The sequence below is a fragment of the Trichosurus vulpecula genome, chromosome 3 (genome assembly GCF_011100635.1).
Source record: "Trichosurus vulpecula isolate mTriVul1 chromosome 3, mTriVul1.pri, whole genome shotgun sequence".
NCBI lineage: Eukaryota > Metazoa > Chordata > Mammalia > Diprotodontia > Phalangeridae > Trichosurus > Trichosurus vulpecula.
This window is the reverse complement of record NC_050575.1, coordinates 248,187,070-248,204,820: the sequence shown is the minus strand read 5'-3', so window position 1 is coordinate 248,204,820 and position 17,751 is coordinate 248,187,070. Positions and strand designations below refer to the sequence as shown.

Genomic DNA, 17,751 nt, shown 5'->3' with positions numbered 1-17,751 from the left:
ATTCACTGCTTCACTTTCTGGAGGTTAACATGGCACATAACTGAAAATGTGGTGCATTTGCACCTACCATTCACTTCATCTCCACCTTGAAAATCACTATTTTCTTTCAAGGCTTGTCAGAGATGCCATCTCCACCAACAAGCCTTTCCTGATGCCCCTGGTTCAGAATGTTCTTCATCCTCAATATACCTTCTATTAATCTTTGTGCCTTTTATCTGTCCACTCTCTTCTTACAACAGAACCTTTTTTCTTTATTTGTGCTAAAAATCTTGCATGTAGTGGGTGCTCGGTAAATGTATATTAAATTGTGCTGATTTTTTCAAGGGAAATAATGTGAAAAAGTCTTATATGCAAAAATTAAGTCAAATCCATGCTCCCTGGACATCAAGAAAGGGAGACCTCACTTCTGTCTTGGACAAAAATACTTAGGTTTTGAGAGAGCCTGGGAAAAAGGGGTAGAGGGAGAATACACTCAGAACTTTTTCCACCTTCTTCTGGCTTCACAATTGTTCTGTAAGGTGGGGCGTGTGACAAAATCTGATTGCTAGTGGTACATAACTATGGTTTAGTAATTGCCCGTTTGCTGTAAGATTACAAAAAGTTATGGGTTAAACAGTTTGGCACTTCTACAGCTAACCACTTACGTGTGAAAGACATTATGCTCATGTCTTGGCTCAAGCAGGATATAGAAACTACAAAAAGAAATTAACTGTTGGCACATAGTTATGAGCACTTTCCCCCTTAAATTGACTCACCTTTTGCATAGAAACTGGATAAATTATCTTTTGTTACTATCATTATATCATATAGGAGTGCACAGAAGAAGTAGCTGTTAGATATCTTTGCCTTTTTTGTGGAGGTTTTAAGGATTTATATGTATACTATTCTGAATGGAAAACATTTTCAAATAAGGGTTTGGAGGAAACAAATGTTTTTTAGCAGTGTTAAAGCATATTACCTTCAATAAAAAAGGTCATCTATTGAGCAATAACCAAGCCATGCTTATCTTTAGTCTGTCTCCAAACCTGGGGAAACTGTTTAACTAAAAAGACCCTTTAAAATTTCAGCTTATAGTTGTTTTGATCTGCAATATGTGATTCAGTTCTCTTTATGATGAAAAAATCTCAAGGCACCTAACAATTTTGTGTCTTTCGATAACTGTCTTAATTATAAATTTTAAAATGCTCCTCAAAAATAATGTATCTTTATATGCTAGTTTCCCTTATAGTGGAAGATTATAAAAAAAAATTCCAAAGAAAAGTGAACTTAGTTTATTCTAAAGATGGGAAAGGGAAAGCAAATAAAGCTAACTATGGACCAGAAAGTACTAGAAGTTAGTAATTCCCTAGGAATTGAAAACAGAATGCATCTGAGGAGGAGAATCTTTCTTTTCTTTCTTTTTTGTTTTTTTTTAATGGGGAAGTTTCTCAACACACATAATGAAACACTAATTGAATGTAATCAGTAGGAAAGAAATGACTAGCTTCCTATAGTTTGCCAATGTAGCAAAAAAAGAAAAATGCCCACCAAACTATTTATTTTTATTGAGCCTTTGGATATAGGTGAACTTCAACAGTTCAACGAATTATTTGTCATTTTTTTTAAACAACCCAACATAATGATTTACTGAAGCTATATTAACAATGTGAATGAGTCATTAAAACAGAAACACATTGTCTTTAATGGTGTTTTTAAAAGATGGTGTTATTTCTAACAACCAAGTTATTAAGAAATGAAGTATAAGGTATTTTATAAATCCAAGAAGAAATTAGTACAGAATTTTAAGATATTCTGTCACTCTTTTCTAAAATGCACTAAGACATTTTTAAAAGGGTAAATTATGATCATTTATTAAAATAATGAACACAACATTTTAAACATACATTTTCCAAATGCTGTATATTGTGACAATGATTAAAGATATTCAAGGGCTGCTGTTAAGCTAAAGAAAAATTCATTAGGTGCAAAAGGAACACAGTGAAGAACCTGATAGTTTATTCACTAATTGTATCACAATCCTAAGCTGACCCATTCATTAGCTGAAATGTATAGGTTTCAATACACTAATTCTCACATTCTCAGCAAGCAGTTGCATACATAAGAGGTTATGCCATGACAGGGGTATTGAATTAATGGTTCTCAAAACTACATGAATCATTAGTTATTCATTCCTCTTAAAAAGAACTTTGGAGAAATATATAATCTTTAAAAATAAAGCTTAATTATAAAGGCAAATAAAGCATTATGTGGTTTGTTGCTCTTCAGTCATTTCATTCATGTCTGACTTTTTGGGACCTCATTTGGGTTCTCCTTGGCAAAGATACTGGAGTGGTTTGCCATTTCCTTCTCCATTTCATTTTACAGATGAAGAAACTGAGGAAAACAGAGGTAAGCAACTTGTCCAGGGTCATAAAGCCAGTGGTGGGATTCAAATAAATTAACAACCAATTCTCCATGGAACCAAGCTGAGGCTTCCCCACTAACAACCAGTTCTCCAAACTCAAAGTAAAATTAGGTACCGGTTCTGCTGAACCAGTGTGAACCAGCTGACTCCCACCACTGCATAAAGCTAGTAAATGTCTGAGGCCAGATTTGAACTCAGGAAAATGAGTCTTCCTCACCTGAGGCCTAGCACCCTATCCACTGTGCCACCTGGCTGCCCCATTATGTGGGATAAATTGCCTCAAATATTTTTGACAAAAAACAAAACAAAACAAAATATTTTAATTATCTTAACATCTTAAAAGCTGAACTGAGGCATATAAAGTTTAATTTATAAAACTCTGTTCCTCAGTAAAAGCCAAAGACTAAGACTGCCAACTAAAATGACTTTTCATTTGATTACTGAAACAATCTATAATTGGACTTTGAAATCTCATATTATTACATTCAAAGAAATTTAATGTACCTGGACAACCTCCAGAATTTGATAATGGTAATTTTGGCACAACTAGGGATTCCTATATAAAATGTTATCTGAAAAGCTTAATTGAAACATTTTTATACACATTCTTAAAAAGAGAAATTCTTGAACCCATTAGAAAAAATGCAAAAATATTCATTTCTAGACATCATAAAGCTCTTTTTCTAAGTTAATAACAATACCTCTAAGTTAATGAAAATAATCCAATACTATAAACAGTACTTACTGAGCATACAGATAATTTGATAATTTGTTATAGCTATGACAGTAAAGTGAAATAGTGAAAAGAGTTACTATAAATGCTACTATTACAAAAGTTACTGCAAAAGAATAGAAAAACAACACACATTTTCTCTTGTAACTGAAGATAATAAAGATGGCTGTTAGTAAAAATTGTGTTTGCCTCCTACAATGTTGAAGAGGTCTAAAAATGGATATGTTCCAAATAAATTTCCACCTGCTCTAGGCAATAATGTAGACAAATACATAAGCACCCTAAGTCTATCTATGGCCTCTCCCTTCATACAAAGTCCAAAATTTTGTGTCACTCTGCAGAGGACTAAAAGAGAACAAGGATCTCTCCTTGAGAAAAAACAAAAAGGCAAACATCCTTCAAAGTTCTTGCTTGCCCTGGCTTCTCTCCCATGCAGTTCTAGTCTATCTCTAGCTTTCTTTCCACTTGCAAAATTCAAAACCCCTTGTGAAGATTAGAACACACGACTATCTATTATAAAATATTAATTATTTTTTTCATTCAGCCCTTATGTAGAAAAATTTTTGATTTAAAAAAAACCAACAACTGAGACTTGCTTGCTGGACTACTCAGTTGTGCTGCTGGACAAGTCACTTAACCTGAGATATCTCAGTTTTATCATCTATGAAAAGGACAGCCAAAGTACATATCCTGTCCAAGTAAATTAGAAACATGCGTAATACTTCAGAATACAGATTGCTTCAGAAAACAGTAGTGACTTCTGCCTAATCAGAACTAAAGTAGTAGAAATAACTGAATCATACAGCACGAAAGGATCAGGAAAATGTCATGAAGCAGACTTATAGTTCTAAATAGAACTGTATAAGAAACATCCTATACAGCTAAGAATATCTTGTTCTCTAACACTATTTACAGATCGCATTTTTTCCCTCTAGTAATCTTTTTCAGTGTTTTAAGAGTCAAAATAGGGGCAGCTAGGTGGCACAGTGAGTAGAGCAATGGCCCTAGAGTCAGGAGGATCTAAGTTCAAATCCGGCCTCAGACATTTGACACACTTACTAGCTGTGTGACCTTGGACAAGTCACTTAACCCCAATTGCCCTACCTTCCCCCCTTCAAAAAAAAAACCCCAAAATGAAAAAAAAAAGTCAAAATACTTTTCAAAGTGATATTTTATCATTAAGAACATAGAATAACTTTCATAAATATCTGGTTGCACTTTGTCCTAAAGGAAAACAGGAGGGCCTGCAATACAGGGATAGTCTCATCCAGGGGTGGAGAACCTGTGGCCTTGAGGCCACATGTGGTCTTCTAGGTCCTTTGGTGTTGCCTTTTGACTGAGTCCAAGTTTTACAGAACAAATCTTTTTATTAAGGGGATCCGTTCTATGAAATTTGGAACCCAGAGGGCTACATGTGGCTTTGAGGCCACACCAGGTCTTATCCATGAGAACAGAGATAATTACTCACACACAAAAAGGAATCAATAAATATGAATATATATCTCAGGCTCTTTTATTTTATCTTTTCTATTATAAAATGACATTCTTCTAAGATGCTATTTCATTTCATGAAAAATATATGCCTTCCAGCTTATCAATTAGTCCCTTAAAAAAAATTTTCTTCCTGCAAAAGTCATTAACCTGTATTTTAGAACATCAGCAAAAATTCACTATAGAAGAAATTTTATCTTTTACTCAGGAGTACCCAACAATGCATCCAAGTCACTGGCTTGGCATGGCATGGCATGGCTTGGCATGGCATAGTACACAGAAGACTATCTATATACAAAGATCAATGTTCAGAAACATGGCATTTCTGCAGAACTAGGATCTAGGTTTCACTCTATAAGATGGCTATTTTTTTGATGGAGGGAGCTGAATTATAATCCTACAAAAAAGCAAGAGAAAAGTTTAAACTTTTTTGACGTTCCTTTCAATTGAACAATTCTACCATGGGCTAGCTTATTTTTTCCAGGACTCTGTTTTCTCCACAAAGCAATCCAGACAAACTTTTCCACGTATAAAAAACCAAATTACTCATATTAAACATGCAAGATACCAAATGTCCAAAGCACAGGTAGATTAGTTATGTATGATAGTAATACAGATTTTTAAGCTCCAAGTCCTTACTTTGACAACGTAGTTGAACCTTCGGATATCTTGAATTGCACTTGAAAAGTCTAAGCGGTTAAAGGCTTCTCCCAAGGTACAATAGCCATGCCTCTTTAAAAACAACAACAACAAAAAATAATTTAAGAGACAATAAGTACACAGTGAAATATAAGTCTAAAAACAAACCATTGATGGATTAGTAAAAAATATTAAAACATTCTGGAAACCTAATCAAGACTTCGAAGAAAACAGAGAATAACAATTTTACATTATTTTAGCCAGTTAGCCATCTAAAATAATTAAATACTAGAGCAAATTTTCAAAATAGTTTATTGAAATACAAGCAACATCTTATTTTTATTATCATTATAGACAGAAGAGAACAGAGGAAATCCAAAAACAAAAAAATTATGTGTATTTTAGAGTATATTACTGGGGCAGTTAGGTGGTATAGTTGATAGAGTACCAGGACTGAAGTCAAGAAGACTTATCTCCCTGAATATAAATCAAATCTGATCTCAGACAGTAACTGTGTGACCCTGGGCATGTCACTTAACCCTGTTTTCCTCAATTTCCTCATCTGTAAAATGAATCGGAGAAGAAAAGGACAAATCATTCTAGTATTTTTCCCAATAAAACAAAGATCATGATGACAACAACAACAGGTAATGACTGGAATTCTCCATGGGTATATTGTTAATGTATTTTTGCTTAATGGGAAGATCTTTCCCATTCATTGATAAATAGGCCCATGTGACCTGCTTAAGTCACATGGAAGCCTGAGTTGCATGGGCCTGGGTCACGGAGCGGAGGGTTGTGATGCCCTCTGACCCTGAAGAAGTATATACATACTCTGAGGTTAGCATTTTGCTTTGGGGCTCACTCATGGAAAGAGTGTTTGTGTGATGTAGCCAGATGAGACTCTGGGTAGCTGTTAAGGAGCACCCCACCCCCATCCCGGCTTTGAAAAACCCAGATGTTGGTGCTTCTCTCTCTGGTAACTATGTATGTGTTGCTATGTTCAGCCAGTTGGAAGCCCTGTCTGTTGGTCTTTGCTGTTTGTATTTGCTCTGTTTATATAATTTCTGCTTGTAATTTCTGTTTGTATTTTCTCTTAAGTTCAGGGTGCTGACTTTTCTCCTGAACTGAGTGAATGATACACACACACACACACACACACACACACACACACACACACACGTTTGATTACAGTAAGACTGTTGACCCCTTTGAAGTTGCTTTTCTTTAGAAAAGCAGATCAAAGAAACTGTGTTAGGGGCAGCTAGGTGGTGCAGTGAGTAGAGCATGGGCCCTGGGGTCAGGAGGACCTGAGTTCAAATCCAGCCTCAGATATTTGACACTTACTAGCTGTGTGACCTTGGGCAAGTCACTTAACCCCAACTGTCCCCCCCCCCAAAAAAAAAGAAACTGTGCTAGCAGCCCTCCTATGTGCTGGTGTTATTGGTATTACACTCCCACAGCAGATGCAAAATGCCAAAATGCTCTAGCAGGTCCTATCAGGCTAGAAGAGCTCCAAGTACAGACTTGGTAACAGACTGAATGAACCAATCTAGCTAAGTTTGGAGGGACTCATAAACAAATTGGCTCCCAGGAAGTGAGTTTTTCAGTGATAGTAAGTCCTAAAGACTACTAAGTTATAGAAGAGCTGTAATCCACATTAGTGGAAGGAAGAGCCATACCAATAACATCACAGGCGTTTGAATACTTATAAGAATTGAATAGCTACATACTTCAGATGACCGTCTTCCTCAAAATAGTGTAAAGCCCTTGAAGGCAGGGACAATTCCATTTCTGCCTTCAGATCCTCAATGCCTAGGACAGTACCTGGAGCATAGCAGGCACTTCATGATTGCTTTTTCATTGACTGATACCTAGCATGGTCACTCAGCTGTGGAATCAATAGCCACAAAGAAGTTGGCAAGTGGACAGCCCTCTTTGTTCTTTATCCCTTATTCCTCTTTTAACAGTGGTAAGATAGAGAAGGCAGAAAACAGAGCTTTTATCTCATCCTCCTTCCTTTCACAGTTGTAGGTTCTAAAGAGGCTGTACTTCAAGCTAAGCAGCATTGGCGTGGCCTTCAGGGTTCTTTCAAAAAAGGTACAGATATCCTCCTTTGAGAGTCAGTCACATGAAACCCTGGGTTTGATAAAACTCCTTCCTAATCAGGAAACTGCAAAGGTAGGACTACAGCCTAAACATGGGTCTTATGATAAGAACTTAAGGGTCATGTCACTTTTGCACTTGCCAGGACTATAATCACAGCTATTATGACCAGTCTGGGGAAAAGGTATTCCCTGGCCCCTAAAGGGCCACTAGAGTTAGAAAGTATATACACAGTTCTAAAGGCTAAAGAGGAGAAAAAAGAAAGAAGCCAAACCAAAATGGAAGAAGATGCTTCTTGTCTATTACTTAGATTAACATACTTCAATGTGAGTACATACTATGACAGGAATATGATTTAATCAATATGAAGTAGATTTTTAAATGGTCAAGTATGATTAATAGAACAATAATAATTAAATAAAATGATGTAATAAGAAATATGGAACACGTAATTATAACTGTGGAAAAAGGAAATTGAAAGTGGCTAAGGGCTAGTGTCCTTCCCACAGTCTTGGCTCTGCCTAAAATGAGGCATATGCAGCAGCTATCACATCATGGCATGGACAGCTAGCTATATGTCCTATACTACAAGAAGGGTGATATTCTCAGGTTCTACCATGGCTTGGAAAGATGTATTCAAGTCTGTAATAACCATTTTCCCTGATTCCTTATTCACCAAGTAAACCTAAATTTGAACTGGTACCTGCATATAGTTTCCAATTTAGGAAGAAAAATGGCTGGTCTTAATGGGAAAACTGCAAGTGGGCTATAGCTTTCACTCTGAAACCAAATTTCAGCTTATCTGAAATCAGCTGATAAAGGGATACTAGGTTTGGCTATAGTTATAACAGTACTATTTTCCAGGTGCCTGTGGATGTTTTTTTTTTAAATGTGTGCATAAAAATCACTTTATAAGAAAATGGCATTTTGCCCCATTTTTTGAGGCCGAAGAGGAAAAAAAAAAGCCCAAACCCAGTGGAAGCATGGCAGGATGAAATGACTTTATAGGTCAGACTAACAAAGTGAGCAAAAGTTTTTCACAGTTAAGCGCACAATAAATGCTTACATTCTGCTAGGCATCATGAAAATTTCAAGTTCGGCTTGTCAAAGAAAGGAGGTAGGAAGGCCACTACTACAAGAGGCTGGGTAGCAGTAGGAATAACCAATTGAGAGAAAACTTTGCAGCCTGCCTCTTATCATTTTGTGAGTAAATGGTGGTGGCAAAAAACTGGAAATCAAAAGGATGCCCGTCAGCTGGGGAATGACTGAACAAGTTGTGGTATATAATTATGGTGGAATACTATTGTACTACAAGAAATGACAAGCAAGACAGTTTCAGAATGATAGTACATCAGCAGCTATTTGTAGGTCTGGGTTAAAAGACAAGACAGATATTAATCTAACAGGTAAATGGAATCTTAACAGATAACTGAGTCAACAGAAAAAAATTACTCAATTAGGAATAAATTAACATAGTTGTGTTTTAAACTTAGATATTTTTTCTTCAGATAAACAAAATTTTTAACAGCTACTTTTTCATACATATAGAATAGAATCCTCATGGTATACTACTTAGGGAAATTTCCTTTTAATACTACTGTCATCTTTACCCAAAATATTTCACTCAACCCTCACCTTATCCTTATTTTGATGTTCATGCTACACAAAAAGCCACATGAATTCTTTCATGTGTCTCCTTTCAAAATATAACTCTTAATCCAGAGACACATTGTAAATATTACTGTTCTCTACTGGAATACTTATTGTAAGATTCTCTCTTCATCTTCCTAAACACTGTCCTTATTGTAAGATTCTCTCTTTACCTCTTTCTGAGGGCAACATAAATCAGATATCCTCTATACTAATTTGCATGTCAAATTGCATAGTTCATCTATCACAACTTAAATCCAATATTTAAGACATACAATGCTTTAAATAGGTAAAACATTTTCAAGTTAGAAGGGAAAGGAATATAGTTGCTAGAGATTATGGACACAGAGGCTGAAAATTCTCAAAATAATCTCAGAAAAGCTAGTTTCAGAAATAGAGACAAGAAGAGAAGGGTGTTTTCTTTTTTCTTCTCTCCTTCTAGGTGTCAGTAGTACAGTAAAGAGACAGGCTACTCCCATGCAAGCCTCCCAAGGACAGGTTCAGTACCAAAGTGCAACTGTGAACTGAGGGGCAAAATCCTCTATTGCCAATTGAAATGGAACACAGCTCAGAGGCATATTCTAAATCTTTGCCCTACCAAGATTTGCAGAATTCATTATGTTGACAAATAATATGAAATGTAATAGACTTTAATATGTTTATTTCTAATTCTCTGTATTTCTGCAAATCAAATAGGGGAATCTTTAAAAAAATTCTTATGAAGGAAGTTTCAAGGACAGAGGGAGCCATATCTTCTAATTTTTAAAAGTATTTTAAAATATTTCTAATGCTACCAAATCAGTTAAATGAGCTGCATTTTTTATAATCTAGTCTTTAAAAGCTTTTTGGGGGTGTTGGTATCTTTTCAACTGAAAAATTCTTCCGTAAACATTCCTAGAAGCTCTCACTTAACTTAGCTTGGCAGAATTAGTACATGATGAACACTTAATTCTGGAGTTATTTTCCCTGATTGCTACAAAGTATGCTGAAAGAATACACTTGTTCCTTGGTCTAAAGTACAAACTAACCTATACAACGTTTTGCACACAGTTAAGCACACAATAAATGCTTAAGTTCTCTAAGAGATGAGGCACTGTGAAAATTCCAAGCTTGACTTGTTAAAGAAAGGAAAAGTTTTAACCTACTATACTTGAAGTGACCTTTTAAGACTGGATACCGGCTTCTCACAATCAACATCTCTGCTCAAAATCTGATGCAAGCATCCCTGGATAATAGTTCTAGAGTATGAAGAGACTGCAGAGCCCACCTAGTCCAAGCTCTCACACTCAGATGAAGAAATCAAGGCTGAAGGAGGTAAAGGGACTTGCCCAAGGTGACACAGACAATAAGCTTCATTCCTATGTGAGGCTTCCTCTGATCTCTCCCAGCTACTTATAGCGTGTGTGTATTTTGTATATACTTGTATGTGCATTATTGTTTCCGTGATAGAAATAAGCTCCTTAAGAATGAAGTGTCTTTCATTTTTGCCTTTGTCTCTCCAGTACTGAGCACAGTGATTGGCATGTAGCAGATGCTCAATAAATGCTGGCAGACTCACTGACTGATGTTAAATGAACTCACCTATTAAATTCCAGCTCAAATGTTATCCCTCCATAAAATTTTTGTGGATTCCACTGTAGGGTTTGTTTCCTTCTTCCTTTTAATTTCTGGAGTATTTTATATTTTGTTACTTTGTAATTTATATACTGGTATCTTCACTCTAACTCTCCCATTAAATTGTAAGCATCTTGACAGCACACTGTGTATAATTACCCTATTTTCTGTATTGTTTAGCAAAGTGTCTTGCATGTAGAATGTTCAAAAATATTTGTTAAATTAAATGAAAGCAAAACTTTCAATTTTAAGTATGCTCACCAAAACTCATTGACAACTAGGATCATTACTTCAGTATGTAAATTAAAAAGCTTTCATTCTACATATGATAAAAAACTTACTTCTCTGGTGCTTTCTTTATGTACATAAATCCACTTTTCACGATAAAAACCTGAAATAAAAATTAACTTTTAAAAAATTCAATGAATTGTTTTTATGTTTTTCTAAAAAAGTTTTTCCATAGTATTCATTTTGAATAGAACTGTTAAATTTAAATGATAATAACCACATCAATTTACTCAGCTGAAGGGAAATTACCTTTATTGGATATTTCAGAGCCTTGCAAGTTCTTTAAAACTTATTTCTTTGGGAAAAAATGAATCCCTTTAGGGCAAATACCAATGAAGTATTGTGACTTTAGAAGAATCAAAAAAGAAGTAGTATCAGTGAAGCTAGAGATATCAGATGTAGGTTATGGAAAAGAAGCAATTAAAATATACAAAAATTCTAACTTAAAATATTTTTTTTACTAATTCCTTAATTTATTTTTTAAAGAAACAATTGAAGTATTGTTATTTATATTGGTTTCCAGTTCATAATTAGGATTTTTCCTTACCAATGACCCCCCCACCAAAATGAAAACAAATGCTTCTTCATCAGAAAATGTGGTATTCTATATGAGGGAATTTGCTTTAAAGCACCGAAACTCAATTTTGACTGTTTCGGACCAAAATCTTTCTAAAATTTTCTGCCTTCTTAAACAAGCACAATTTAATTTCTTTTTGGTGAACTGAGGGGTCACCATCACAAATCAATTAACACACTGTTCTAGAACGCAGTGATTCCTTCAGAGGCTACTAAAACTGTCTCAATATAGGCATCAGACTACTGTGCTTTTACAATTTTTTTCTCTATTTTTTAAATATCTCTCCTCTCAATGTTGGTGGTTGATCCTCTGTTAATTCTTGCTATCCTCATTCTCCACCTCCACTGCTCAACTAAACTGCTTCAGGTTAGGAAACAAGTTAACTAAAATGGTTAGAATTATACACAACATAAAGTAACTGGTTTAAGTTAACTGGCTTCAAATGAAGGCCTGAGTTCCCATTACAGGAACAAAATGATTAGGTTTTTGTGATAGCTATGCCAACCACTCAGACAGCATGTTATTGTTTGCTACTCTTTTTACATTCCAGAAGTCTGAAGCTTCCCCTCTGCCCCAACCTGAAAACTGGGACATTAAAGAGCTATATGTATACAGATACCATGTGGCATATTGGGTAAATATGGTCTCAGCCTTGTAGACATGGGTTCGAGTTCTGTCTCTGACAATTATTAACTATGTGATTGTGGGCAAGTCACTTAACTTCATAGGGCCCCAAGTTTCTCTCTAAGACTATATATATTTAAGTTACAGATGAGCTGCTGCCTGGGTAGGAATTTCTATGCCACATGTTCCCTAACACCAATAAAATCACAGGTCCTGACCAAAACCAAAGTAAAACAAAAACCTATCTATCTAATAGGTGCCAAAGTTATTAAGTGATTCAATGAACCACACCTACACAACCATATACATATATGTGTAAAACTATGTTATGGAAAATTATCTTACCTTGAGTATTTGTGCTTTTCCTAAAGTGATCCTTTTTCCTTTTTTTGGCTGCAAATTCACATTCTCCAGGGTTGAATATATCTTCATCCTCACTATTTACAATACTGAAAGAACAAATATATTTCATTAAAAATATCTAGTAAACTCTTCATTCACTTTTTCCTCTACCACACAGTACTATAATATGGAATCAATAAAAATTGAGCTTAGAATTCAGGAGACCAAGAAAAAAATCCATTCATACTTTTATTCTGAAGACACAAGGACATATTTGGTAGGCAGGTATAAGCTGTAACATTTTCAAGTATGATTTGGGCACATAAAGTGGCATAAAAGCTATTATCATGGAAATTTTTATTGGAAAAACGATGTAAGGGTTTGTGGTAATAAAGAAAGTTCCAGGTGAAATGCTGAAAGACCCACAGAAAGCTTCTAATACAATGGGGTATCTTCTTTGTAGGATTTATGGGTTGATTTGAACAAGAAATACACAGGATGAGAAGATATAAATGAGATGTGACCTATAATGGAAGACACACCCAAATTGATGCATTGATGAGACTGAGTATCAAAATTGTCTATTTTTATTCTAAAAATAAAATAAGAATTTATAGAATAGATTACATTGAAATTGTTTGGGTAGTGACTTTGATTTGTGGAAATCTGAAATTTTACCCTGCTTTCTCCAAAAATGGAGGCCATGAGATGACTTATTCCAAACAATGATTCCAGAAACAGAATAACATTCTATAAGATATTCAGGAGGATTTTGGCATATTAGGCTGAAGTCATTTCAGACACTGATAGAGTTTACAAATAATTATAAACACAATTATATTCCAGAATAGTAGTTACCAATGTTTTTTGTTCCATGAATCCCTTCAATAACAACAACATCAAGTTTGTGAACCCTTTGGGTAATTTAATTTAATACTCATAATATTCTGCAATTATTTCCTGCTTAAAGCACCATTTAACAATTTTTAGTACGATCCTCCTTTGACCATGTTGTGAACCCCCCTGGGGTTCATGAACCACTAATGGGTACATTTTCTAGATGAAAGCATTTATTTTTAAAAAGCTTTTTAAATGACTTGCCTACTTTCTGCTTGAATGTCTAATAAATATTCTTGATACAGCTACCATTCTAAATATGGCATATCAAACACAGTAAGTATTCAATAAATGTTTACTAAATTATTAGAGCAATGTAATATTTTCTTAAGCATTAACCAAATATACATTTTACATGGCTTACTAAACTAAAACAAGAAAAACCACATAGGAAAACTTTGGATATTCATACATTAAATACAGTCACTCAGATTTTGTGATTTTTTTTTTAAATTACATTTTTATTTGGGAAAAGAAAAAAAATCAAAAGTCATTCATGTATTTCATTCATTCATGTATTTTTTTAAACTGAAGTTTTTACTTCCCAAGCTTGTGGAAAAAAATGTATCAGTCCTAGACTTACAAAAAATAAAGACAGGCAAAATACACTTTTCCCAACATACACTAATAACTAAAATTGTCTTTGGTTTGAAAGTAAGAGCCTTCTGAAGATAAGCTAAGAATAGCTCAAGGTATGTGGAACTGATGCTCAACAAGAAGGAAGTAACATCGCTTTATTTCCCCATCATCATTCTTTGACAAGAAAATTGTATACAAGCCCTTTTCTACTCAACAACATTCACTTTTAATAAAAACAGCTGAGTTTGCCAAATGAATCTATTTATCATTGTCAGCACAGACTTAAGCAGAACTAGCAATAGCTGTAAATCAACAAGACAAGCAAAAGTGCATTTGGAAAAAAAAAAGCCTTACACAAATAAATCTAGCATTCAACAGCAAACACTAAATAATTCCAATTCACAATGATGTGTTGATCCAGGTTAAATCTAATAATATTCAATCTTAAACTATCTTCTGTCAAACTATCCAAATATTGAATCGAGCAGCTTTTGGATTTGGAAGCCTTCCTAACTAAAACCTAACTGTATCAAGTAAAGAGTCATATTTACTGTTCCCAAAGTGTCAGACAATAAGCCTTGTAATGTAAATGAAAATGAAGACAGATATGTTTGTTACCCTATAAATAAAGGAGCAAGAGGGAATGCACAGAAGACAGATGTCATATGCCTAAAAGATACTATGGTGATGTAAGATGGGCAGAAGCAAGGATATAAATGAAATGCATTCAATTCTATTTTTTTTGATGCCCAGATTAAGTCCAATATATAAGAGAATTCAAGGGAGAAAATACCAAAATGTATGCCCAACCTGCTAACTGTTCAGGGTCCAGCGGCTTCTGACACAGCCTTACATATAGCAAAAGTGTTTTGCAAACTATAACTGGTGCTAACTATGCAAATGTAAGATGCTATTCCAGTTGTGAAGACCCCATAAGAGTCTCTGATTGTCTTTTCTGGAGGTAAGAAGGATTTTGGTTCCATAAAATCCCAAGGGTGGCTCAACTAGCTGCCCTGAGCTTCTAAAGAGCATAAGGACCCAGTTCCTTGTGTTGGCTTCAGCTTCTTAAGGATTCCCCAAATACAGCATGGCCTATGACCTCCTTGGGTTCCCTTAAAAAGTTCAGAGTACATGGACCCATTCAGCAGAGCAGGAACCAGACTGGCCTTTGAGGGCACAAATCAAAACAAACAAAAAACGTTGGGTTATAAAAGATGAAAAAGACAGGGTTACTGCTTTAATGGAACTTAAGAGTCTGGTATGGGAGATGTTGTTTCCAAATAATCATTCACAAAATGGAATGTGGCAGGTTCCTAAAAGAAATAAAAAACAAAAGCCCTACCAATCACATTCAGAGGAGAAGGAAATTCTTCATAAGGGAAAAAAGGAAAGGATTTATGGAAGATATGGCAATAGGACAAGACCTTGAAGGATATATCGACTTTAGATAAACAGAAAAGGGAGAATGGAGTGTCATTCTACGAAGTGAGAATATTATTAGTGAACGTACATAGGAGGAAAGCACGGGATGTACATGGGGAGTAATACATATTTCAATTAGAATACAGGGTACATGAAGATAAGTCTGGTAACATTTAGGATTAAATCACAGCACTTCTAAAATGTCAGGCTGATGTCAGAACTTTAAAAAAATCTTCACAGCCAATATCACCAATAAAGGTAAAAATCTAAGCTACATAAGATAGATACAAATCAATATATATTATATAGATATACACACATATAAATATGTGAACATGTATATCCTCATTATCCTTGTTCACACCCCTATATATAAATTATATATATACACAACCCTATTACATATATATGTGTGTGTGTATATATATACATATACACACATATATGTACACACACACAAATATATATGTACATTGTAATAGCAATTTAGATTGGACCATCTTTCCTACCCATTAATAGGCCATGTAACCTGCTTATGTCACAGGAAGCCTAAGTCACATGTGGTGGGAGGAGCTGCTGAGAGGAAAATGAAGTTGTGTCACAGGAAATGCTAAGAGAGCCATTATGGCTATTAGTGGCTGGTAGTGATAGTTAGAGCTGATGTAAAGAAAGTCAACCTGTGATAGCTGTACTGTGAGTTTTTGGGAAGGCCCCAGCAGGGGTCAGAGAGATTTTGGGATGGTGAAGCTCCATGTTGTGATATTGTGTTTTAAGTTCCTTGCTCTTATGATAAAGTGGGCTCACTGGTTGTGGGAGCAGATTGTTTGGTTACAGGATATGGTTATTTGGTCTCTGAATAAATGTTTTACTTTTTCTCCCTTCTACATGGAGAGTCTCTCATACTTTGTGATAGAGAACTACATAGGCATATTCACAATTATCACTGATGTTGTGTTTATTGCCTTGCAGTTATATACATATGTGTGTAATATATTATGTGTGTGCGCGCACACACACACACACACACACACACACAAAACCATTCCCCAATTGATAAATCATCAAAGGATATGAACAGGCAATTTTCAATGAAAACTTCAATAGAAGATATAAGCTTATCAACAACCATATGAAAGAAAATCACAAATCATTTAATAAGAAAAAAAATTTAAACTGCTTTGGAGTTTTATCTTACAAAATAAAATGGTAAATGTCAGGGCAGACATTAATACATGTTGGTTGAGATACTGAAAACCAATTTGACTAGAGAAGTCACTAAACTATAAGTACCCTTTGATGTAGTGAACTCACTACTAAACATACTCTCCAAGAAAATTAAAGTCAAAAGGAAATGTTCTATCATTACAAAAATATTTGTAGCATCACTTTTTGTAGTAGCAAAGAGATAGAGGGAGAATGGGTCAGGAATAACTAAATAAATTGGGGTACATAAATGTAATAGAATATTAATATGCAATAAGAAACAAGTTTCAGAGAAATTTGGAAAGACGTGCATGAACAGATGCAAAGCAAAGTAAGTAGAACCAGGAGTACGATAGACATATAAAAGAAAAAAATATTGGAAGATTTAAGAACTCTGTTCAAACTAACTGATTTTTGAGGATGGATGGTAAAGTACGACTTACCACTCTCAGGAGAGAGGTGGTAGACTTCAACCGTGGAATGATGACTAAGCTCTCAGACACCACCAAAGAGTTGATTTGTTTTGTTTATTTTAACTACTTTGTTACACAAAAAGGACTCAGTTTGGGAAAGAGCACAGTCCTGGAGAAGTGAGAGTAATGTGCAGGAAAAAAACACTATTAAATATTTATTATAAGTGAACTTAATTTGGTACAAAATGGGGAATCAGTAAAGATTTTTAAACGAGAAGTGTTACAATAGTTCACATGAGGGACTACAGGGTAATACATTGTCAGGAGCAAGGGAGAAGAGGAGATATGTGTGGCAAATAAAATAATTGAGAGATGAAGTTTTGAGGTAAATTATAATCAATTTTATCAATCAGAGCCAGCAGATTATTGACAAAAAGTCTCCTTATCCTCATTTCCCATCAAAGGGGCAGCATGGCTACTTTTTTAGGTTTATATGCCTTTAGACAAGAGGTGCTCCATCAAATAGCAATCAACTCTATTTAGTCAATAGTTTAATGAGGGGTGGACTTTACAGAGAAATGAACTTACTCCAAGGGGGAGTTAAGAGTGATATCGTGTCACCTTAGGACAGAGAGGCTATCTCTATACTCAGACCACTCCCAGTCCTGGGCAATTAAGACAAAAGAATCTATCTCCACCCAAGCTCAATTGCAGGGAATTCATGTAAGACTACAAATTCCTGGTAAATTTGGGTTGCATCAGATAGAGG

At 35.0% G+C, this 17,751-nt stretch overlaps 1 protein-coding gene across 3 annotated transcripts in view; it reads right to left on the bottom strand.

Annotated features, from left to right (window-relative positions):
• The window catches only part of FBXO25 (F-box protein 25), a 114,728-nt gene that overhangs the window by 43,665 nt on the left and 53,312 nt on the right, over window positions 1–17,751 (bottom strand). For 2 of the 3 annotated variants that reach the window (XM_036752632.1, XM_036752631.1), the window contains exons 3-5: window positions 12,472–12,575; window positions 10,979–11,028; window positions 5,268–5,360 (exon numbers count right to left, since the gene is read on the bottom strand). In XM_036752632.1, coding sequence (XP_036608527.1) covers window positions 5,268–5,360; window positions 10,979–11,028; window positions 12,472–12,575 — 247 coding nt within the window. Of the gene's footprint in view, window positions 1–5,267; window positions 5,361–10,978; window positions 11,029–12,471; window positions 12,576–17,751 lie in introns of those variants that run through there. The other variant, XM_036752633.1, reaches the window with a different exon arrangement.